Here is a 26,263-nt window from a genome sequence, read left to right as displayed (position 1 = left end):
CACTCTGCTTCAAAACAAGGTAATTTTTTTATTGCATACAAATGTATGCAACAAATGTTATTAGCATAGTACAACTTTTGCACAGTTTTAAAATCAGTATTAGGGGTTAGATTAGCTATACATGTAGACTCCAGTAGCATGACCTGTCATACCTTTGAGAAAAGTATTCAAAATTGAATATCACCTGCAAAGGTTTTCCCAAGATGCAGGAAATAGCACTGTGAAATTTGAATGCTGACTGAAATAAAAGGTGTACTTATACACAGGCACACATGTAATCCTATTTTTAGTATTCCAAAGATGAAATGCTTAAATATGAACAGGGTCTGGGATCTTGCTGAAGAATAATAAAAGTCAATCATCAGACTGCTGAATTTGGAATTGGGTATAACAATGCAGGAAAAAAATGTGGCCTTTAATTCTTTGTTTCATTTTCATTAAAAATAGTATTTTGTATCCCTTTAATTTCTTTGGTTTATCTAATTGCTCTGGCTAGAGTTTTGAGGACAGTGTTGAATAGAAGTGGTGAAAGAGGGCATCCCTGCCTTGTTTCAGTTTTTAGGGGGAATTCTTTCAGTTTTTCACCATTTAGAATGATATTAGCCATGGGCTTAGCATAGATGGCCTTTACAATGTTAAGGAATGTTCCCACTATCCCTATTTTTTTCTAGTGTTTTGAGCATGAAGGGATGCTGTATTTTATCGAATGCTTTTTCTACATCTATCAAAATAATCATGTGATTCTTGACTTTAAGTCTGTTGATATGGTGAATGACATTTATTGATTTCTGGATGTTGAACCAACCTTGCATCCCTGGGATAAAACCCACTTGATCGTGGTGCACTATCTTTTAAATATATTTTTGTATGCGATTTGCTAAAATTTTGTTGAGAATTTTTGTGTCGATGTTCATTAAGGATATTGATCTGAAATTTTCTTTCCTTGATGTGTCTCTGTCTGGTTTAGGTATCAGGGTAATATTGGCTTCATAGAATGAGTTTGGGAGGGTTCCCTCTTCTTCTGTTTCATGGAATACTTTGAGGCGTATTGGGATGAGCTCTTCTTTAAAGGTTTCGTAGAAGTTGGCTGAGAACCCATCTGGTCCTGGACTTTTCTTTGTTGGTAGGCTTTTGATGACCTCTTTTATTTCATTGCTTGAAATTGATTTATTTAAGTTATGTATGTCCTCCTCGTTCAGTTTAGGTAATTCATGTCTCTAGAAACTTGTTGATGTCTTCGAGGTTTTCTGTTTTGTTGGAGTATAGATTTTCAAAATAGTTTCTAACATTACCCTATGTAAATTTATGATTACACGAATGGTATGCCTTTACTCCATGTACAAACAGAGAAACAACATGTATCCCATTTGTTTATAATAAAAAAAAAATAGTATTTGATACCCAGAATGGAAACTACATCCCTCTAAACCTGAGCTTTCACCTTTCTCTCGGTAGAAATTTTCTAATATAGAAATGAAGAGTGTGATTAGAGATTTTTGTCATTCAGTTAGAATAAAGATTATGGACTCCAATACCAGCCACAGAGTCCATCCCCTGGGGGGGGGGGGAGGAATTAAGAGTCATATCCTACCTTCATTTATAATTTATAGTCATAGGTTACTCATATTCTCTCTCTCTCTCTCTCTCTCTCTCTCTCTCTCTCTCTCTCTCTGTCCCTATATCTTTCCCTCCCTCTTTCCCATCCTCCCTTTGCTTTACTTTGGAAATACAGGAGTGATAATTTACCTTTTTTTTTTTTTCTTTTTTCTTTGTGTGTGTTTGTGGCGGAGGGTAATACAATAGGAATTTGGGGATAAAAAAGGTTTTCTCTTCCAGATGTGATGGATTGGCTGCTATTGTGTTAGGCCAAGCACTGTGAGCAACTGTAAAATGACAAAATGTATTAGGTAACTACTTCGGGTGGTGTGAGTGGTGTGAGACAGCAATCCTTGAGAGAAGAGATCATAAGTTGTCCCATGGTCACCTTGGCTGTCTGTGTAGGGACAACTTCCTGGTGTGGCAAACTGAAGTCCACGCAGAGCTGGACTGACCTGAGGACATAGAAATCAGAGCCAGGGGCAAGTGAAACAACTAGACTCTGTGGAGAGATATATAGAGGGGGAATCTCAAAAGTTCATGTATGGGTTCCTCATGAGTCCTTAGCTGAGGGCTTTACTCTCTGTGCTTAGGGTCAAACTACCCAAGGCTTAGCAGAAAGTGGCTGCTATGAAATTGAGAAGAGTAGAAATACTAGAGGTTGAGCATTGCTAGGGAATAACGGGTTCTGACCCAAGCAGAGTGGAGGGACTTCATGAACACATTTGTTAACAACCTAGTGTCACTAAGACACTTTGAGAAAGGCTGTGCCCTAGGAGTAAGGACCACTGTCAGGAATAAGGCCTACTACAGAACTACCCCAACTGAGCCTAAAACCAAGTGCTGACAAGACCCACAGGGGAGGAAGAATTGTGAAGTTGGGTGTGGTGGTGCAGGCCTCTAATCCCAGCCATTCCGGAGGGTGAGACAGGAGAATCACAAGTTCAAAGCCAGCTTCAGCAATTTATTGAGGCCCTTAAACAAAATAGTGAGACCCTGTCTCAAAGAGGGCTTGGGGAACCTCCTTAGGCTTTCACTGCCTAGGTTGAACAAACTATAATCTCCCTGGATCCCAACACCCCAAAACCCAAGGTCACAATGGTAGCTAATACCTGAACTTCATAGAACAAAAATCAAACTTTTCAGAGGAAGATATTAGAATCCAGAATATTTATATATTTGCAACAGATTACTCCCATTGCCCAGGATAATATACCATTAAGAAATTAACTGACAAGCTGACTTGCTGGCACATGCTTGTAATTCCAGATACTCTGGAGGCTGAGACAGAAGCATTACATGTTCAAGGTCAACCTGGACAACTTTAGTGAGACCCTTGTCTCAAAATAAAAAATAAGGCAGGGATGTAGCTCAGTGGTAAGGCACTCTAGGTTTCACCCTCCCTAGTAACACACACACACAGAGAAAAAGAAAGAAATTATCAGACATGAAAAGAAACAGGAAAATGTGGTTAATAATTAAGAAAAAAACATGAGTTCCCTCAGAGTCCTACAAATTGAAAATTGTAGACTTTATGACAGCCCTAATAAGCATATTCAAAAAGGTAAAGGCAACTGTAGTCTTACAAAACAGATAAAGCATCTCAGCAGAGAAATGGAAAACTAAAAATGAAAGTTCAGGAACATAAAAATAACTGAAATGAAAAATTCACTGGATGGGTTTAAAAGAACTTAGAAATGCAAAAATAGGGGTCAGCAAACTTGATCAATATAAATTACCCATCTTTCTGAAGAAAAGAGAAAAAAAGAATGAAGGAAAATTAACAGAATGTCAGGGACTTGTAGGATACCATAAAATAAGACACTTGTCCAAATGTCAGAAAAAGAGTAAGAGTAGGGCAGAAAAATATTTAAAGAATAATGGCCATACATTTCTCAAATTGTATGAAACACAACATATAGAACCAGGAAAATCAGCAAGCCACAGGGAAGTGAAATACAAAGAAAGCACATCCTGCAAAGAATAATTTTGGCCCAAAATGTCAGCAACGTAGGTTGAAAAATACTGCCCTAAAGCAATCAGATGATGATGATGATGATGATGATGATGATAATGAGATAGCAAGAGAGGAAATTAAATGAAAAGCTAATGAATAATAACTTAAAAGAAGACAGGAAAGAACCATAAATATTAAAAATGGAAATTATTAACAGGGTGATTCACTTAAACTCAATCATATTAATAATTACATTAGATATAAATGGACTAAACACTCCTCAATGGGGAAAATCTTTTTCAAAAATGTTGCTGGGCAACTGGGTACTTGTGTGGAGAAAATGAATATCAAACTCCTTCTCAATCAGAATAAAAATTTAAATTTCAGATGAATCATAGACCTAAATGTAAAAACTAAAATTATAGAGCTTCTAGAAGAAAATACAGGAGATCTTCCAGATCTTAGAGTAGGTAAAGATTTCTAGGCTGGGCACAAAAAGAATGAACCATAAAAGAAAAAAGATATGGGGATGTATAATGGTACAAACTTTGAGAACTGTTTGACGTTTTGTAATACAGTTAAATACATATTTACCCAGCACAGTAATTCCATTCCTAGATATTTATACAGGGAAATGATAACATAAATGCAAAAGACAACTGGAACAAATACTTTCATGGCAATTTCATTCATAATACTCTTGAATTGGAAACAGCTCAAATAGATTAATGAAGTGCTTACTCATAAAATGAAATGATAGCCAACAATAAAAAAGTAAATGTCTGATGTAAAAACAAATAAATTATATTAGATCAGAAAAGAAAGACTTAGAATAATACATAGCGAATGAATACATTGGCATAAAATCTCACAGAGACAAAACTGTAGTGGTTGTTCTGCAGTGGGGTGAAGTTGAGTTAGGGATTGATTGGAAAGCAGCATTTGGAAATTTTCTGGGGTGATGAAAATGTTCTGGCAGCCAAGAAACAGAGGGGGGTGGGAGAGAGCAAGCTACCTTAATTATAAAATACCATTTATAATAGCCTCAGAAATGCAAAATACTTAGGGATTATTCAAATGAAAAATGTGCAAGACAGTTATATTGAAATCTTTTGAATATTGCTGAAAGATATTAAAGAAGACCTGAATAAATAGACCACATTCATCAACAGGAGGAGTCAATATTTTTAAAAATCCTTTCCTCAGTTTTTACTCTAATGCAATCCCAAACAAAAGCCTAGAAGACTCTTTTATAGAAATTTAAAAGCTGATTGCAAACTTTACACTAACTTGTAACATTTAAATCAACTTTGCAAAAAAGAACAAAAATAGAGGACCTGACTTCAAGATTTACTAGAAAGTCAAAGTGATCAAGACAACTTGGCACTGATAAAAAGATAGACTTAAAGAGTTATGGAACAGAATTAGAAAATTTAGGAAAACATTAAAATATGTATAGTCCATTTATATTTTTCCTCATGTTCTTCTGCTTAGAATGTACTACCTGCTTCCAACCTCTGTGTTCCTGACTCCTGGTGACCTTTTCAGACTCTGGTCTGGGAAGCATCAGCAAAGTCCTCTCCATCATATCCTCCACTCTATTTCTAATCATCCCTTAGAACTAAGTGATGAACTCCTGACATTCTCAGTTGCTGGGCACCTACTACCTGCTGGCTCCTTCTGCCTGCTGGCTCCTTTATGTTTACCACTTCAGTGAAGTCTCACAAAAAGTACTACACCTACCACCTCCTTGCCACTTCTAAATGAGGCTTAGAGAGAAAAGTAACCTAGCTAGTGAGAGGTAGAGATAGAATTTGAACTCAGATCTAAAGACTCCAAAGCTGATGCAACTATTTCTCTTAGAGCTAGAGTTTCCAAGACCAAACCATTTAACTCTCAACTCCTGAGCCTCTTTACCAAAGGACTCCAGCTTCTACACTTTCCTTTAGGATTAGGAATTCATTGTTTCCTGCAGTGAAAATATCTCTCTGATTTTCTCTGTTCCTTTGCTAAAATCTCTCTCCCAGCTACTCCTTCCACTGCTCTTTGTTCTCCCTTCTAGGTCTTTCTAGTTAGGACTGCTTTCTCTTCCCTGGGCACTCCTCTTCTCCAGGCTAATAGCCCCAACACCTTTAAATATCATTTCACTTTTAGAAGAGAGTGGCAATTACTTTCCTTCTTTATAGATGAGAAAATGGAGATCCAAAAAAAGCAAAACACATTCCTGGTAAAGGAAACAGCCTGGGCAACTGCAGGTAGTCTGGGCAAGAGTCTGGAGCACCTGAGAAACAATGGGCAGGATGGAGAAGGCTGGTAAGCTAGTTATGGAGTCCTGGGTTTGCAAACATAAGTCTCTTGAAGATTCTGGGTCTTTCATCAAACTTTGCAATTCTAGATATAAAGGCAACCCTGTCCTTTATCCTTCTGGTCCATACTTGGCCCACCTGGTTAGGAGGCCACACTAGGGTTGGCATCTGTGAGAATCCTTGCCCTCACATGCAGAGGGGTCAATCTGAACATGGGCATCTTCTCTGTTTCTATAGGTAAAACTGTACTTCTATGAACCCAAGACTCTAGCTCTGAAGATTTCCCATTTCAGTCTCCACTGAAAGTTTGAAGAAGGCCCCAGTCACCAACCTAACGCCATCTTGATTCCATCCTGCCTCTCAGACTAATTTTGTCACTGAGGGAGTTCCTGGAGAGGAGGAACCCAACTCAGGACAAGTGGGATCCTTGGCATGTATTTCAGCATGTGCCAGTCAGAGACACAGATTTATTTAGAAGAGCAGATACACATTCAAGGACAGGCTATCTCAAGGGAGAAACACCTTTGGAGGTAAACATTAGAAATACACACTTCAAGGGAAAATGGAGCTCATCTTGAGTGAGAAACTTTGGGGATAAATCAAAGAATTCAGGGAGAATGTGGGCCATCCCCTGAAGTAAAGACAGTGCCCCTTGGCATGGGGTGCTAATATGCACAGAGGGACAGTAGTTAGGGGCTAGACTACAGTGGACCCAGGGAGGGGTAATGGCAATTTCAATCCAGTTTTCCCTAGGCTTGCACACTGCCTTCAAGTTCCTTTTTGCAGGCAAGTTCATGGGCCAAGGGCAGGGGCTAAGGACAGGTGCTGGGTTGCTCATCAATGTTTGTTTTATACTTCGAAGGTTCATAGGAGTTTCTTGCATTCCAATGGCTCAGAGGTGCTTTTGAGACATTCTTTTTCTGTATCCTCATCTTCCTATTTGTTTTATTTATTTTTTCCTCCTTCTAAGTTCTCCTAAGCTATTTCCTTGGATTTCAGGAATAATGGGTCTGGCAGAGAAACAACTTGTAACAAGTCAACACTATGCTTAAGGCAACAGCAACTTTCTTATGCCAAGAAGGTCCTGCCTAATCAGTCCTGAGAGAATGATGGACCAGATCACACTTGAGCAAGATCACCTGGTGTGGCAAATGTGAAAAAGCATCCAGCTATGCCAACCCCCAACTCTTGCTCTTATTCCCTCTTCTATGAAACCTCAAAGTCATTGTCAGCCCCTAGAAGACAGAGTTAAGGACACGGATTCCCTTGTGTACCTTATGTTGCTACACTTATTAAGGTTCCTTTCTTACTTTTCACCATTGGTTTTTGAGCGCCAACTGGCCAGACATGATGTGCTGGATCCCCGGAGTCAGGCCTCTGGCCAGGGGCTCTGATAACAAGTTCACCAGGAGTCAACTCTGGACTCTGAATGATAATGTGTTGGTGTGGTTTTTGTCAGGTGTAATATCTGTTCTGCTCTGGTGCAAGATGTTGATTAAGGAGAGAGGGTGTGCTTATGTGGGGGGAAGGGGCTTATGGGACATTTGCATATCTTCTGCTTGATTTTTATGTGAACCCCAGAACTATCATTTAAAAAAGCATATTTAATAAAATAGCTAATACCACATGGTGGTGAATGCCTACAATCCCAGTGACTTGGGAAGCTGAGGCAGGAGGATAGCAAGTCTGAGGCCAACCTTGGCAATTTAGTGAGACCCTGGTTCAAAAGAAAAAATAGAAAGGTTGGAGATGTAGCTCAGTGGTAGAGTGGCCCTGGGTTCTGTCCCCAGTATCATAAAAAACGACTGGGGATGTAGCTCTGTGGTAGAGTGCTTACCAAGTCTCTCTCTCTCTCTCTCTCTCTCTCTCTCACTCACACACACACACACACACACAATTATCATAATACCAAAATTTCCCATTTGAGAGACTGCGCAGACTTAGCTTGGGTTGCTTAGTTCTAATTCTAAATGGAGATGAACTGTGCCTACCCAGGGAGTCAGGTGGGCCAGGGCACTGTCTCCACGGCTCTGGGGATCCTGGGAGAGGAAAGGGGAAAGAGAAGGTGACTTGGGCCACACTGTGCTAACATGGCAACTGTACTAAACATGTAGACGGAGTCAGCAGTTGAGACAATTCTCAGATGTCAATGTTTCTAGAAAATGAGGTTGTTCAGCAGACAAAACCAATAACTGTCCACTCTACCTGCTTTCAATTTAAGGCTAAAAAATATAAAATTTTATTTCTACCTAAAAAAGTCTCTTATTTTTTAATTGGTGCATTGTAGTTGTACATATTAATGGGATTTGTTGTTACATTTTCATACATGCACACTAAAATGCTCTTTTAAAATGTTTTGTTCATAAGTTAAGGTTCACTAAAGAAGAAAAACACTGTGCAAAAACTTTGAAGGTATGCATATGAAAAGAAGTCCAATAATGAAAGTGAAGTAGTTCTCATCCTATTCATTGAGCTGTAAGACAGAATTGATTTCACTCAAACTTTGAATGCCAAATTAACCTCTATTTACAGTTTTTAAACTACTCTTGTTTTGAAACCCTGAAAAACCTCACTTTGAATAAACTGATTACGGTAGTGTGGAGGAAATGAAGCACTTCCAGACTTGCAACCACAGCCCTAGTCATTGCATTGTGAATTGCCCATAGACCCTCTCCAGCGTCTCCTTTATGAAGGCTGAGTGAATGCTATTACTATCTGGCCTGAAACCTTTGCTGATGATATTCAGTGAGTAAGCTGTGGAAGGCAAGCAAATGGCCTCTGGCCTCTCCTCTTGTCCCAAATGGGAAGACCTGGCTTGGTTACTGAGCAATGTGTCCTCGGTTCTTGTCTTGAAAGAAAGATTTTAGCCAGGAGATACAGAATAAGCATAAAGGGTTTATTTAGCCAAGTGAAAGTACACTCCAGAGAACACAGAGCAGGCTGTACCAAAAGAGGAGGCAGGCTGGGGTTTTCCACCTGGTGGGTCTAGAACCCTCCCTCCTGGTGTATTATGTATTTGGGACAGTAACTGTAGTTCCCTCCTGTGTGCAGGTGCTGATTTCACCCCATTGGAAAATTTCCCATCACTACCTAAGCAAAACGCAAGGGTGGGATGGTCAAAACTACAAGGTGAATGGTATTACAATGAAACTGGGGTCACCCAGAGAACTCTGCCTTGGTGCTCTGGGAAGGTCCCATAGTTGGAAAGTTCTTTTGAGGTTCCCTCCCACGGACACCACACTGGGGATTGAACCCAGGGTTGCTCTACCACCCAGCTACATCTCCAACCTATTTTTTATTTTTATTGCTTTGACACAGGGTCTTACCAAGTTGCCCCAGTTAGTCTTGAACTTGTGATCCTCCTGCTTCACCCTCTGAGGTAACTGGGATCACAGGAATGTACCACTGTGCCTGGTGAGCTCTTTTTAGTTTTAAGAAGGTAGTACCTGGCTGCAGAGGAGGCAGTTTATGGACATGTTCTCCACCTTGAGGTGAAGTGATCTTTCTTCACTGGAGATGGAGAGAACACTATTCTCCCTCCCCCCACCCTACCCCTCTGCTTGGTCTGCCTATCTTTCTGCTCTAACCGCTCCCCACTGTGGTGGCTTCACTGGCGAGAGCTAAGCAGACTCTTCAGGGCTACAGCCTACAACCCATGTCTTATGCTTCTTCTCCCTGCTCTCAGTGGATGTAACTGTAGACCTTGCTGCCTAAAATGGAAGGCAATCACTTGTGGAGGAGTGAGAGGATCCATTTCTTATTTCTTCTATTTCCAGTTCATGGGGCAGGGAGACTGCTCACTATGAGGGCGTTCCATCTTCCTACAGTATCTATTCAGACCTTTAGAGATTGCAGATCAAAAATCAGTTGCTTTCTCTCTGCCACACAGAAAATTGGTTTTGATTTATCTCTTATCACATTGGTTCACTCACCACCACTGGAACAGTCCCCCTGGGAAGAGAAACTGTTCCTTATGTCCCTACCATAAGGATGTTCTACACTGTGGAGTAACAGATGACTGTAATCCCAGTACACCTATAATCCCAGTGAGGAGGCTGAGCCAGGAGGATCACAAATTCAAGGCCAGCCTCAACAACTTACAGCTTGTCTCAAGATTAAAAATTTAAAAAGGGCTGAGGATGTGGTTCTGTGGGTTTAATTCTCAGTACCAAAGTGGGGGAAAAACAAATAAAAAACAAGCAAACAGATCACTGGGCTTACAAGAATGATTACTTTTCATACTCAGGGTCTGGAAGTATGTGGGTTCAAGTCTGTCATCAAGGACAAGACTTATCACTTTAGCTCTCCTTATGGAATCCACAAGGTTGCTGCAAAAGTTGGAATGCAGACATCACATCTGGCCAAAGGAAATGTCTTTCTCCTTTGTCTTTTTTATTAGGGAGGAGAACTCCAGAAGCTCACCAGCAGACATCCCTGGAGTCTCACGAGCTGCACTGTTCACATGCCTAACTGTTATGGGAGGCAGCCCCCTCACAACACAGCATGCTGGGCTGTGGCTCAGTGGCAAGCACAGCCTCTGACCCATCCTGGCCCCAAACTCTCCATGAAATTCTCTGATCCTGCTTTTTTTCTTTTTACCTTACCTAAATATGTCAAAACATTTATTTTATAGAAATAATTTATCTTTATTGTTGAGAATGAAGCAATAAAATATACTTTAAAAATAAAAAAAAAAAACCTTCAAAAGTCAATTCCTATTAACACTGCAGTGTTTTCATCTTGTATGTTTCTGTACAGGTTCTGCATATGTAGCAAGACAAGTGACATTTAAAATGTCCTGGCCCAGGAGATTCTGCAACCTTTTAAGAGAATGGCAACATTTATCTTTAGACATGTAACTTTTTATCTGGGAAATGCCTTGAATGGGCTTCTTTCAGAGAGAATGTAACTACCATTCACCTACAACTGCCTCCCACTGGTATGAAAGGCAAGAATGAAACAGAAACGGGGTTCAATTGAGACCTTTTGGAAATTCCTCATGGGCAGCACAGAACAGAGGTAGGATACATGAGTAGAGGTAAGTGTCAGATGTGAGAAGAAAAGGCTTGGCTCCAGGCACAAAACATTTCCTTAACCAGAAATATTTTCATTATCTATGCATATCAAACCACCCCCAAAATTGGTGTCATAAAGCAAAATTTATGATTTCTTAAGATTTTGTGAGTTAACAAGGATCCACTGAAGGTCCTCAATTGGGGACTCATGCAAACTTGTCTGGACTTGTCTGAAGACTCCAGAATGAGTTCTTCACTCCACGTCTGGTACACCAGCTGCCTCAGTGGGAGCACTGGGAAGCTGGCTGGGCTTCTCCCTCACACACAGTCTCCCCATGTGGCTGACCTGGGCGTCCTTGCAGCACAGCGTGTCTCAGGGCAGTTAGACTTCTTTTGGAAACATGCACTCCAAAAGGACAAGCTGCAAGCTTCTTTTGCCCTTCTCTTGGGAGTTACACAGTGTCTTTTGTCTGAAAGTTTCAGTTGATTACAAGGGGACTGCTGAGTCAGCATGGGTGGGATCTATATAAAGAAGCACATCAGTATGTTCACTGGAGGTCTTACCTTTCAAGACCATTACAAGAAATAACTGGCAAGTTCCTAGGAGCAGCAATGTCAGATCTTGAATTTCCCAGGTAGTAATTATCTTTATGACTTTCAAACTATGTTAAATGCTAAAATTCACAGCAACCTTGTATTAGTGAGGCTTTGGGAGGGAAATAAAGGTAGGTGGGGTGAAGCTGAAGTTCTCTCATGAAGAAAAACTCATCTGTATTATAGATTCTGCAGACTGACTGACCTCAGCTGAATAGAATATCCTGACAGTGGAGAGATGGACTGCTGTAAATCAAGGGCCAAAATTATCTTTGGCTATCCTAGTCCCTTTAATAAAAGTCATTTGCTTTCAGCCTCTGTATCTGACCTAAAATCTTCCTATTCGGTAAAACTCTCAGAATGTCTGAGCTTAGCAGACCTGTAGCTTCCACCAACCCTAAAGCTAAGAATGCTATAATATCTAAAATCTACAGAAAAGATTTCTCCTCTTTGCTGTAGCCTGTCTGCCTAAGGCTCCCACCAATGTGTATGGTCAGTACTTTTGTTCTGTGGTTATGAAAGTTCACCTTTTCCATCCGAACACATCATTCAGTGTTTGTTGAATCAATGTTCCTGAGCAGTGGTCATTCATATTTGTCTCAGAATAAACTATTTCCTTTAGAGTTATTTGATATGGACAATGCCATCATCTAAGAGAAGTAGGGGACGAGGTAACAGAGACACAGGATACAAGGGCCACAGCTAGGAAAGGGTGATGGTAAAGAGGCAGGCTGTGGCATGGACTAACAAGAATCATAAGCCACTTCCCTACTCTTCTTATCTTTGTGGCTTGTGTAGTACATGGGGCTGAAAACTATTCTATTTTGGTATGGAGAGAGGAAGGATCAAGGATTTCGTTATACATAAGGGCACACAGAGCTCAGATCACATTACACATTTACCTCTCAACTTTATATTTTAAATAAACTTGGGGTCATAACAAAAAATCCTATAACTTAATAAATACCAGAATTTGCCACCTATTTTGATGGACTCCCATATTAACCACACATAGGAAAATCTGAGCAAGGGAGTGTGAAAGAGTCCCAATGAGAGTTGGTCTTTTGCTCACAAAAAAAATCCAGAGTTGGTTTAATGTAAAGGATATGAATTCTTAGTGGATTATAGGATACATGAGCCCCAAAGATGGCAGGATGGGCTTGCCACATTCTCCATATTCAACTTCCTATCGCTTGCTCTCCATCCTGCCTACCAGACCTCAAGAAAAGGAATTGCATCCCGCCTCAGGCTCAGAAGTATTTTTGTTATAAGCAGTTTGGCATCTGGGGAGTTCATGGAAACACAATAATGCCAAGACCATTTAGGGTAAAACTAAGGAAAGATTAAGGAGGGTGAAAAGCGAGCTCTCAGAGAAGGGCAAATTCCCAAAGCACCAATTCCAAGTGGGCCAGAAAAACTTTTACTTGACCCAGCTCAAAATCTGTTAATTTTCTATTGCTCTGACAAAATACCTGAGATAATTAACTTAAAAGGAGGAAAGGTTTATTCTAGCTGACAGTTTCAGTTCATGGTCACTTGGTTTCATTGCTTTTGAGTCTGTAGCAAGGCAGAATATCACGACAGTAATATGGAGCAGAGAAGCACTGTTCACTTCATGGTGGCCAGAAGCAGAGAGAGAGGGGTAGATCCCTATATCCCCTTCAAAGGCATGCTCCCAACGACATAACTTCCTTCCATGAGACCTTGCCTTCTAAAGACTCCACCACCTCCCAACAGTACCACAGGCTGGTGACCAAGCCTTTAGGATATAGGCATTTTAGGGACATTTAAGATCCAAACCCTAACAGAACCACCCTCTCTCCTTTTCTCACAGTAGGTATAGATTACAATGGTGCACCTGATTCATCACCCATGACTGCAGTTACTTCCTGTGAGAATAATACACTTCTCCATCCCTGTCACTGGGCTTAGGACTAGATTTGTTTTGGCAAGTTGATGTATATGCCACTGTATTTCACCAGCTGCTTTTTTCCTTTCCTAAGGAAAGGAAAAACACACCTAAGAATGGTGTGTTCCAGACAGGGGCTGCCCTTCAGCCTGTACCCTGGAATGAGAAGACACAGGGACCAGGGCCTCAGTCAATCACAGGCAACCAGTGGCAGGCAATATGGGTCTAAAGAAAACATGGTGGTCCTCACCTCTGAGACCTGGGAGTTCCTGCAGCATAATATAACAAAAGCTAACTAATATGCTAGGGGTCACAGAATCACTGTACACAGGCAAAGTAAGTAAGTGAAGCAGAGAATGTGTAAGACCATGGGGTGGCCAGATTGTGGTAGCTGGGATGCAAGCACAGCATAAGGTAGATTCCAGTATTAAACTAAGTTATCTGAGTTGAAATTTAAAAAGCTGTTGATTTGGTTAGCTACCACAGGGTTACATTTACTACTTGAAAGGTTAAGAAACATACAGGTGAAAATGAAAAATATAATGACCCAACTGTTTTTCAAAATTGTTTTAGAGATCTTCTAAAACAGTTCAGAAGGGACAATCCTTTAAATTTTGGGTCTGCCACCCAGGGTCTTAGAATGAAAGGAAATTATTTTTTATTTTAAAAGTTCTAAAAATCCTGACTTAGCTTCTCAAGCATCAATGTAGTCTGCAACGCTGAACAAATCTAATCATCAGTCTTAAAGAACGTGACCTCTACATAGTTGGGGATTAGCAAGGGTACAGACTAATTCCACAAAGCATTTTATTTAACTGATTTTATCATAACTGCATCAGTTCTAATCCCAGGGGAAAAGAAATAGCCTCGTTATAGAGAACCACGCATTATAGCAGCTTTAATTTAGGTTAGATTTTTCACATAGGTGAATTATAAATATCTCTGTATTACAAGAGCTGACTACATACTTTCAAACTTTTATTTCCTGCCAAAGGGTTTGATCTTTGCTCTCTTATAATTAAAAAGAAAGGAATTACTTGTCCTAAATCAACTCTAATAGAAAACTGTATAATCCCAGGAATATAGGGACAAGACCTCCTTTTTGACCAACTAGTAGCATTTCCAACAAAGGGCACATATCTGTTTCTACAAAAGCACATGGGATTTAAATCAGACTAGACTTCAGACTAGACATGGGGCCCTTCATCTCGATTACAAACACTAAGAGCAGCAGCTTTTCTTTTTTTTTTCCTTTATTCACAAATTGATTGTTAATGAGAAAACACATGGGGTAGATTAACATTGCAACTTGAATCTTCAGTCTTGTTTTTCCAACCCAAATACTGATAAATGACACTCTTCTTATAACATTCTGTCCATCAAGTCCTCTCCCTTATTTTGTGCCTTCTGAGTCCTTTCTAAAAGGAAATACACTGCCTGGCATCCTATATAATTCCTAGATTCCGGGGGGGGGGGGGAATGAAACAGCTGAAGTGATATCTAAAAACACTAGGAACTATATTTTTAAAAACAAGACAATAACTCATGTTTTCTTGCTGTAATTATTCTTTACATTACCACAGTAAAATCAATGAAGTCCAAGAGATTACTCATATTCAATAAATGACTTATGACTTCACATTAATGGGGCTATCAATAATAAACTGATAAATGAAGTAACCAGAACAAAGCTCAAATATAAGAACTGATTCAATATTCTATTATACGGTATTGAAATCACCATAACATTTAAACACCCAGAAAGTTTGAAGTAACATTAAATAATAACTGGTAACTCCAAAATATTGCAACATCTTTAAATGTCTTCTGAATGACCAAAAACAGATATAATTTTGTTCAGTACAACATCAGTGAAGTATTTTTTACACAGAACTATATATTTTTTAAAAGTTGGTAATCCATGTAAAATACATCCTAAACCCTTAAGTGACTAGACCATTCAATAAACAGAACTCCACGTTGTTTTGTTTTTATGAACTAATGAGCTTATAATTCAGGAAACCCTTTTAAGAAATTCTAGTCTATAGAACAACATGTTCAATGTTTGGCCCCATTAATTTTACAGACAAAAACCTCTGATTACTTTACGTTTAATTCCTCTGAATACCACTTTTAAAGGACCTGACTTAAATTTTGTCAAAATAAATCACCAGTATTACTGTGTGGCCCTCCAGTCTCTAGTCCATGGGTTCTCCATGACTTTAGTTCAGTGTGAGCCAGCACACTGACTTTTCTGAGTTTTCCGCAACACCAACTTTAAGACTTTCCACGAAGTACCCTGCTCTTCTCCAGATTTTTGGTAGAGTGTAAAGTTAATAATGGCATGTGGTGTTCCTTAGCATAACCTGCCAAAAGGTGATGATTTCCTTGGAAGAAAAGCCATGGGCTGCAATCACACGTCTGAGTTGGCAGACATCTAAATGGATTCTATATAAAAAGAAAAGGTTTGTGTCTTCTGGAATATGAATGTCCACTTTTAACAAATTCAAACAGATCCCAACATAAACATCTTCAAACTTGATGGGTTTTACATGACCCATCATTTCATAGATTCTTGGCACCAAATCTCTGGACATTATATAACCCAACCCACTGCAGTAGGGAGGGAACACCTTGAAAGGATACTCCTGGTACGAAATATGGTTTTTCTGGTAAAATCCTCTATAGGAATAATTGTCAATTAGAGGATAACCTGTGAAAAACTTCTCTGAGTGATTTAAATTTAAAAGATACTTCACTAAATTGCCAGTATTAATGAAAACATCAGTGTCTGTCTTCATGATGTACTTGGCATTGGGGCAAAACTCAGTTACCCACCTGAATGCCATAATGGTTTTCAAGGTCAGGTTATTATATGTGTCTAAAAAATCTTGTCGTATTATGTCACCATAAAGAAGGTGCTCGTCCTCTAAGGACAATGCTAACATTTTGTCTTCCCTTTCAGCTTGCTGGCCTAATAAGAAAAATGTAAGAACCTCATATCCCCACCAAGACTTTTTTTCACCCCAAGTAACCCTAATGGCCTGCCTGGCTTTCACATCTGAGGGGTGCGAGGTCACCAGGATGACCAGAAATGGGTTTTGATGAGAACAGTTTGAGTGCTCTCGAAGTGTAAAGCGAAAGTCTTGTCTGTAAATTGGCTCATACTCATAGAAGTACATCCAGTTCACACGCTCTATCACGTTGTAGTGAGGAAGGCTGAGGTACCACATCACAAGGAAACTCAGGAGCGACAGCAACAAGAGGCTCCATTTGAGGGATCTCAGTGACATCCTACTGGGAAGGGCAGTCAAGAGAGTCAGGGCCATCCACAGCAGCTGGGGAGCGCGTAAGGCACAGGTTCTGGAAGATTTATCAAAAATCAGGTTAGCACTCCATCATTCAAAACATATTTTCAATTGGTATCTAAAAACAAAGGCTGTAAAGCAAAACACCAAATCCTGACCGAATGACTCTACTTAATGTCATTTAACCATAAGCAAATGGATACCAACAAACCGAAAGTCAGCTTTTACATCAAGACCAAGGTTAAAACACATCTTTTAATTACTTTGAAATGAATACTTTTTATTCTATACAAATAACTGTCTTCTCTGAAATATGATTTTTTTTTCTTAGATGCCTGGAAGGACAAAGAGATGAGTAATGGTGAGTTTAAAAATTAATCTACAGGGGTTGGGGATATAGCTCAGTTGGTAGAGTGCTTGGGTTCAATGCCCACCACTGCCCCCCCCCCCAAATACAATAAAAACAAACAAAATTGTGTTTCTTCATTTTTTGCCACTATGGAAAAGAAAACAAAGTAAAGGATTTAATGCAAGGATGTATTACTAGCAACATGTCCAAATGAACCAAGGATCTTTCTCGTCTGTGTGATCTAATTCTACCAAATTTGGAGTAAGAAAACCCAATAGCAATAATTATTTTATTTACTTACTTAATTTGTTCTTTTGGCAATAATTATTATGGTGGCCACTGATATGGGGGATCAGATAAAGGTGGAAACTTCACCTGAAGGTGAGTCCTTCAGACACACAAATAGGATAACATTTTTCTTTTCTTTTTTTTTTTTTTTTTCTTAGACTAGGAAACAGCTTTTACTTGCCCAAAACACCACCCCAGCCCCCACTTTACCTCACTGGCTAAACTCAATGCTCAGTCTAGAAGCAAGTGTGTAAATAAAAGTCTATCTTTATTCCTCCACATGTCCCCTCTTTGTCGGGTCTCACTTTTCTGTGCCTTCTGCATGTTGGGAAAGGGCCTAGGTGTCACTGCTACTCATGCTTAGAAACCACTGAAAGCCCCCAATGAAGCAGCCGGGGGGTGGGGGGGGAGTCTGTCTTTGGTACTGAGTTTTCACATTTCCCATTCCAATCTATTCAGACGCCACACACCAGATCAGAATTGTGCAAGGGGCCTTATAGAATACTTGCTTTTACCAAAACCTCCAGTTGAGACAAGGGAACAGAGCTATGTGACTCAGCACCTTCAGACTGGGGATGACAGGCTTCAGCTCTGTTCCAGACCCCACAGGCCTTTGTGTGCCAAAGGACAGTCCAAGGTCAAGAGTGCCTAAGTGTTCACTGGACATGGTCTATATCAACAGATTGCACCATTCCACTTCCAAAGGAAGTAAAAGAGAGGAAGAAAAGAAAATCCCAAGGCAACAGTTCCATATGGTAGGAGTGTGTAGCACAGACTGCTTACATCAAAAGCTAAGGAATTTCAGAGTAAGGGGCAGAATGATAACATGAGGAGAAGACTGAGGAGGCTTCTGATAGCTGCCCCTTCATTAATGTCAAGGGTTCTACCTTGGAATGACCTTGGGGTGTGTGAACACACAGCTCTTCTGCCTCTTTATACAGATCTCAAGATTCCTTGCCTTCTGGATCTGGCCATACTCACTTGCCTGATTATTCTGGACATGAAAATCTTTTCTATTTCTAGTGCTTTCTCCATCTGAAGTTACATACATGTAATGGAATGTATCATATCATGAAATATGATAGTTCTAGAATGAAAATTTTAGATGTAATTAACACTATGTTTACATGGTTTTTTCCCTCACTTGGCTACTGGTCACTGCAAAACCCTTAGGGGCAACATTTACATTTCATCCACTGACAACTTGTAAATTTATTAGATTAGTTGTCAGACGCCAGTCTTATGTCTCAGCCTAACAAATCAGCATATTATAACAAACATCATACAAACAAGAGGAAAGTGTTCTAAGGTGTACTGTTTATAACTGCGCCTGGGCGATGGAGACCCTGCTACTCTTCAATAATGGGAAGAACTTAAATAGCAAATCTTAATATAAAAAGTTATTTTTATATATTCTATAAGCCATGTTTCTAAATGTGAAAATGTTATGATGGTTATGATGTTAACAGATGTATGGGCCCAAGAAGAAAATAAAACAGCAGAAAAAGAGGAGAAACTATCCAACTCAAAAGTGGGGGAAGGTCTGTAATGCACTGGCCAGAACAGACTTTCAGTCACTAACAACACAGGTGGTTCTGAAGGCAGAAAGACCAGAGTCCACACTCCAGCTCCGTCCTTTACCAACCAGAGCAGTGGGGTGTGTTATGAACCTCTCGGAGCCTTGGTTTCCTGTCCCTCTGCTGGAGTCATTAGAACAGTGCAAATGAGTGATAAAATACGCAGGGCCTCTGGGCTGTGTTAGGTGTTCATCAACAGACTTACCATCTATGCCATCCTATCTGTGTTCTATAAATTGATTTTTATGTCAAAAGGGATTATCCTAAAGAAATAATGTTTGAAAATTTTTTATTACTTGAATAATAGTACATTTAAAAGCCATAAATACATTTCTATTTCTTACCTTCTTGATTTGTTTCTTCTGAGTGAAGGACCTTCAGTTTCACCCAGTGAACATTCAGCAGAATGTAGCAGTCAAGAATAATGCTTGAAATTTCTATAAGATATGTAAAAAGCCAGAATTCACCTATAAATCAGGAGATTAATAGTCAAAGAGCAGGGCTGGGGTTGTGGCTCAGTGGTAGAGTGCTTGTATAGCATGTGTGAGACACTGGAATGAAGCCTCAGCACCACATAAAAATAAGCACAACTAAAACATAAAAAAAAAAAAAAGTCAAAGAGGAGAAGGAAAAGATTCTGTACTCCCCATTCCTTTCTGAACAAAGAACATCCCTTGAAACAAAATTAAAAAAAAAAAAAATACTGCTTTTTTGCAGAATTCATAGTCAATGGTATCTCCATGGCAAAATGACACATGGTACTCAAAACCAGCACAGATTCAAGACATGAATACATATCTAGGGGTTGGGGATTTGCTCAGAGGTAGGCTGCATTGCATGAGGCCCCGGGTTTTATCTCTAGCACTGAGGAAAAAAAAGTTCTCTCATCCTCTGATATCTTCTGTCACCCTACCACTGTCCCACTTCTTTGATAAAGAACCGAGGTCATTACAAGAAGTAGAACAGGCCAACTATTGAGAGACACTCCACTTGTGTCTGCTCTTTCTCTGTTCCATAATCAAATTCAGAGATGGCAGCCCTGAGCAAATGACAATTACCCCTCCACAGTGCACTTCTGCCCCTTCAACCTCCTCCCCATTCATGAAAACTCAAGACACATTAATAAATGAACAGGCAATGAGGCACAATTAATCCACAATTAAGTCTGCTCGGATCTTTTTTTTTTTTTTTTTTTTTTTTTTTCCTACTGATCAAGTTTAAAAACCAGAGGTGGATATGAGGAATGGGGAGGCACTGACATATATCACTTCTTATACCAAAAAAATACTCCACAAGCACTAAGAGTCAAAGATGAGAGAAAGAAAAACCTGTGGAAACACCAAAAGAAAACACAGAATTCTCATCAATTAGGAAAAAGATAAAAACTAAAAGAGAAGAAATGGCCAATGGCAATGCTCAAAAGACTACAAAGGTCACTAAAGTAAGAAAAGATGTTTGTGACAGTTTGGATACTGAATGTGTCCCAAAGGTCCGTGTGTTAAAGGCCCGGTCCCCAAACTTTAGTAGACGTATTAGAAGGAAGTCAGGGGGCATGCCCTGGAAGGACACACTGCAACCCTGCCCTTCCTGTCTCTTTGTTGGCTTCCTAGTCGCCATGAGGTAAACAGGCCTCCTCTGTCATGTGCTCCTGCCATGATGTGCTGCCTCACCAACAGTTCAAATCAATAGTCAAATGACCATGAACTAAAACCTCTGTAACTGTGAGCCACAGTAAACCCCCCACCCTCATTTTTGGTACAAGAGATTGAGCCCAGGAGTACTTCACCACTAAGCCGGACCTAAAAAAAATTTTTTTTTATTTTGAGGCAGGGCCTCCCAAAGTTGCTGAGGCTGGCTGTGAACTTACACTTCTCCTGACTCAGTCTCCCAAGTTGCTGGAATTACAGGCAGGTGCCACACTCCTGGCAAACTTTCCCTCCTTAAAAGTTAATTATTGCAGGTATTCTGTTAGTGATGGAATGCTAACACAATGTTCAAATGCAATGAGAAGCAATATTCTAACAAAAAAATCTCAAAGTAGCAAATTAAAAAAAAAGATACTAAATAGTATGCATGAAGGGAAAAGAAATTCACGTGGGCATTCTTATGTACTCTCTAGAGGGGAATTTAAAAACATTTATTAAAACTTTAAAATTCTTCATTTTTTGTGGATGTATTTGTATTTGTTTATGGTGTACAGTGTTGCAATTCAATACATCCATACTACATGTAATGATCAGATCAGGGTTAAAGGCAGTTTCTACCTCTTCAAATATTATCATTGCTAAGGGCTGGGAACCTCCAAATTCTTCTCATTTATCTTGAAATACATAAGTAATTGTTATACTATACTTATTCCACTATGCTATAAGACATTAGGATTATCTGCCTTCTCCAAATATACTTTGGCACTTATTATTCACCTTTCTATCCTCCTCCCTCCTATTCTTCCCTTCCTCTAGTGATCTCTCTTCTACTTTCTACTTCTATGTGACCAACTTTTTTAGCTTCCACTCATGAGTAAGAACATGTAGTATTTGCCCTATGCCTGGCTTCTTTCACTTAACATAATGCCTTCCAGTTCCATGCATGTTGCCTCAAATGACAGAGCTAAATCCTTTTTATGGCTGAATAACATTCCACTGTGTACATGTACTACATTATTTTTATCTATTCATCCATCGATGAACTTCTTGGTTTGTTCCAGGACTAATGTAAATAGTGATATAGTAAACAGGCAGATATCTCTTTTCCTCTGGATATACTGAGAGGTAGGATAGCTGAATCATGTCTAAATAAAAACAAAGCCCCAAACCCAGATTTAATACCTACGTGACGCAAAGTGCCACTTAATGGTAGTGACCTTAAGTAGGAGTTAGGATCCTGACTTTTATCGTGTCCTAGTTTTCCCATAAAACTCTGATCATATATAATTCATAACATTTTATTAGTTATTCTCTATTATTTCAGTACATACTATTTCAACACATGAATGATTTAAAAAAAAACCATTCAAAACAGTGTAATCTAATAGTGTGTCTCTTATACACATACACACACACACACACACACACACACACACACACACACGCGAACAGGTATAACGGTTTATAAATTGTTAAATTTATTTTCCCCCCAATAATCCTGTGTGGTAGGTGAGATAGTTTTATTATATTTATTTTGTAGATGAATTTTGGAGAATCAGATGAAATAAAGAGATTTCAAAAAGATTAGGACTTATAAAACCCTCATGTTCTTGCTCAAAGAAGTCCTAAAGAATGTATTTTAATATGAAGAAAAATAAACTTGGGGAAGAAATGGAATACAAGAACATTATTAAAAATTCATAAATTATTTTAAAAAATACTGAAAACTAATAACCATAGAAAACAAGGAAGAATAAAGAACAAAAATAAATTTTTGTCCACATGATTAAAAAAAAAAAAAAGTGAAACCAAATTTTAAAAAAATGATACAGTGCCTGCAAATAATGTTTCAGAGGAAAACCAAAATATGCTGACTGGCTGATTCAGGAGGAATAAGGATACTGATAAGCCTTAACATTTTGCTAAAAAATTCATTTACAAATGTGTATTAAGCTGGGTCTGGTGCTGTACACCTATAATCCCGGCAACTCAGGAGGCTGAGGCAAGAGGATTGTAAATTCAAGGCCAATCTCAGGAACTTAGCAGGACCCTGACTCAAAAGAGAAAGAGCAGGGGCAGTGGGGGAGCATGACGGCGGGTTCAATCTCCAGTACCACAGGGGAAAAAAAATGCATATTAATCTTCAGGTTGAATACTGAATGAATGAATTTGGAACATATACCTTCTAACCTGAGAAAAGAAATAAAGCAAGTTAACTATTAAATGGAAGGCAGGAGAAAAGGAAAAAACCCAGAGAAAATGCATGGCCAATGGAAAACACAAAAGATGACAGGAGTAAATTTAAACATATTGTTAACTAAGGTAAATAATTCACCTACTGAAAAAGAGGCCTTCACAGACTGGCTTAAAATTCTGCCAAACTATTTGCAGGCAAATGGATGCAGTTGGAGAATATCATGCTAAGTGAGATAAGCCAATCTCAAAAAACCAAAGGACGAATGATCTCACTGATAAGTGGATGATGACACATATAGGGGGTGGGAAGGGGGGCAAGAATGGAGGAAGGAGAGGCTCTATAGAGGAATAAGAGGGGTGTGGGAGGGGTGGGGAGGAAGAAAAAAAATAACAGAATGAATCAAAAACTATTACCCTAGGTAAATGTATGACTACACAAATGGTATGCCTCTACTTCATGTACAGAGAAACAAGATGTATCCCATTTGTTTACAATAAAAATGAACTAAAAAAAATTCTGCCATACACTGCTTATAAGACACATGCCTAAAACAAAACAACACAAAATGTTTAAATATTAGGAAAAAGAAAAGCATAATATCAGCCAAAAATGCCAACCAAGAGAAAGCTGCTATAGTTAACTTTAAATATCACATATTTTTACAAATTTTTAATTTGTTCTTTTTAGTTATATATAACAGTAGAATACACTTTGGCATATCAGACATACACGGAGTATAACTTCCCATTTTTGTGGTTGTTCATGATTAACATCACATATTTTAACTGAAGAGCAACAAAGGGAATTATGTTACTAATAGAAGGAAATATCCAACAAGATAATTTACCAATCAAGAAGCTAGATAACCATAAAGATAGCACCAAAATATAAAGGAAAACCTGAAAAGTATTGTATAAATGAAAAAAAATCTATAATCCTGATGGAAAATTTTTAACATAAAAGTGTTATGAATTGAATATGGTTTGTCTCCAACAAAAATCATGTTGAGCCAAGTGCAATGGCAATGCCTGTATTCCCAGCTACTCAGGAGGCTGAGGCGGGAGGATGAGAGTTTGAGGCCAGTTCTCCTTCTCTTTCCTTCCTGGCTATCATGATGTGAGCAGTTTTCCTCTGCCGCGCCCTTTGGCCATGATGTCTACTTCACCTTGGGCCTAGAGCAAATCTGCAGTTCATGGATTGATCCCATGAAATCATAAGCACAAATTAACTTTTCCTGATTAAAAAAAAAAAAAGGAAAATAAAGTTTGAAGCCAGGCTGCCCCTGGGTTCTATAACTAGAACCACAACAACAACCAAAAAAAAAAAAAAAAGGGAGTGGGGAAAGTTGGTTACTAACATAGCAGTGCTTCTAGGCTGGGTATGGTGGTTTACACCAGCAATCCCAGTGACTTGGGAGGCTGAAACAGGAGGATCACCAAGTTTGAGGCCAGTAACAGGCAATTTAGCAAGAAGACCCTGCCTCAAAATAAATATAAAAAGGGCTGGGGATATAGCTCAGTAGTAGAGCACCCCTGGGTTCAATCCCCAGTGTTAGGTAGACTGGGGGGCTGGTAATTAGGGCAGGGGCTCTACTCTCATGAAGGCATTAACATGGTTCCCGAGAGTGGGAGAACAAACTGTTACTCCTCAGTCCCTTACATATATGCCCCTCCTATAAATGTCCATTTCCACTTCCACTTTCTTACTACACATGGATCAACGTATGGCCTTCCCTAGAAGCCAAGCAGATGCTGGCATCATGCTCTTGGACTTCCAGAACTATGAGCTAAATAAATATTTTCCTTTAAGTGTTATCCAGTCTCTCAGAAAATGGTCTAAGACCCTAAGTAACTGATATATCAAGCAAAGAAAAATTAAGAATATGTTTCAAATATTATTATTAATAATCTTGATCTAATAGAAGTATTTAGCACCTTTCTTTCAATAAAAAGAAAATACAGTAAGCCATCCACATCCATGGATTCCACATCCATACAACTAACTGCAAACAGAAAATATTAGAAAAAATGTGTCTGTGCCAAACACATACAGACTTATTCTTTTTGTCATTACTCCCCAGTCTAACAACTATCTGCACTGCATTAGGAATATAATTTACAAATTATTTTAGGTATACAGGAGGATGTGTATAAGTTATATAGAAACACTATATAACTATATGTAATATATACTATATAATTATGTAGTATAGAAATACTATACTGTTTTATATATGGGACTTGAGCACCAGAGGACTTTGGCATCCATAGGGGTTCTGCAACCAGTCCCTCACAGATACTGAGGGACTACTGTATTTGTTTCAAAGACTGTATGAAACATTTATTGATTTTTACTTTTTTTTTACATTTATCAAAAAACTGGTATTAGATCACACAGACCACTCAACAGTTCTAAAAACACAAGTGAATATAGGCTACATTCTCTAACCACAATGTAATTGCAAATCAACAACAAAAATGTGTGAAAAACATTTAAAAATGTGTTTAGGGGAGGGGATGTAGCTCAGAGTTAAAGTACTTGCCTAGCATGCACGAGGCCCTGGGTTCAATCCTTACTATAGAGAAACAGCTTGGGTTAGAAACTTAAAATCATCACACACATAATTCTGGTTTAGTCCACAAATTTAAAGAAAATATCACACTGTAAATTTTTTCAAAAATCTGCAACTGAACAGTGACAATGCGGTATATCTCAATGAAGCAGGTATTACACCAACCCTTAATCTGAAAATTATTGGTGAGGTGGGGAGACAAGTATTTTTTTTTTCCATTTTAAAGAAGGATCCACAGAGGAATAGACAAAGGGAAATGAAAGGAAGGGAGTGGGGAAGGGATAGGGAAAGTCAAAATAAATCCAACCTGACTTTCCTTTGAACATATATGAATATGTGCAGTGAATCTTACCATCACATACATCCACAAGACACTAATTTTAAAAAATCTGTAAGTAAATAGCAGAAAGATTAGTAGAACTGAGGGAAGAGAGCAGGGGTGGGAGGATGGGAGGGGAAGGAAGTACTGGGGACTGAATTAGAACAAATTATAGTCCATGCTTTTATAATTACATAATAGTATGTTCTATAGTCATGTATAACTAAAAAAAAAAAAAAACAAAAAAACAAAAAAAACAGTAAAAAAGAATCATCTAATGGGCACAGGGGTGCACACCTGTAATCCTAGCTATTCAGGAGGCTGAAGCAGGAGGACTGCAAGTTCAAGGCCAACAGCAACTCAGTAAGACCCTATCTCAAAATAAAAATTAAAAGGACTGGGATGGTACTGGCACCAAAATAAACAGGTAGACCAATGGTATGGAACAGAAGACACAGAGACAAACCCACATAAACACAGTTCTCATACTAGACAAAGGTGCCAAAAACATACAACGGAGAAAAGATAGCCTCTTTAACAACTGGTGTTGGGAAAACTGGAAATCCATATGCAGTAAAATGAAATTAAACCCCATTTCTCACCCTGCACAAAACTCAATTCAAAATGGAT

At 39.0% G+C, this 26,263-nt stretch overlaps 1 protein-coding gene across 1 annotated transcript; it reads right to left on the bottom strand.

Moving 5' to 3' along the window:
• Positions 1-15,581: 15,581 nt before the first annotated feature.
• On the bottom strand, positions 15,582-16,737 carry B3GALNT1 (beta-1,3-N-acetylgalactosaminyltransferase 1 (Globoside blood group)). The gene has a single exon (XM_079155639.1). It carries the CDS (start codon positions 16,704-16,706, stop codon positions 15,711-15,713), a length of 996 nt encoding a protein of 331 aa, XP_079011765.1. The 5' UTR covers positions 16,707-16,737; the 3' UTR covers positions 15,582-15,710.
• Positions 16,738-26,263: the final 9,526 nt, after the last annotated feature.

This window comes from Sciurus vulgaris, assembly GCF_902686455.1.
Source record: "Sciurus vulgaris genome assembly, chromosome: 10".
Classification (NCBI taxonomy): domain Eukaryota; kingdom Metazoa; phylum Chordata; class Mammalia; order Rodentia; family Sciuridae; genus Sciurus; species Sciurus vulgaris.
This window is presented reverse-complemented; position numbering and strand designations above follow the sequence as displayed.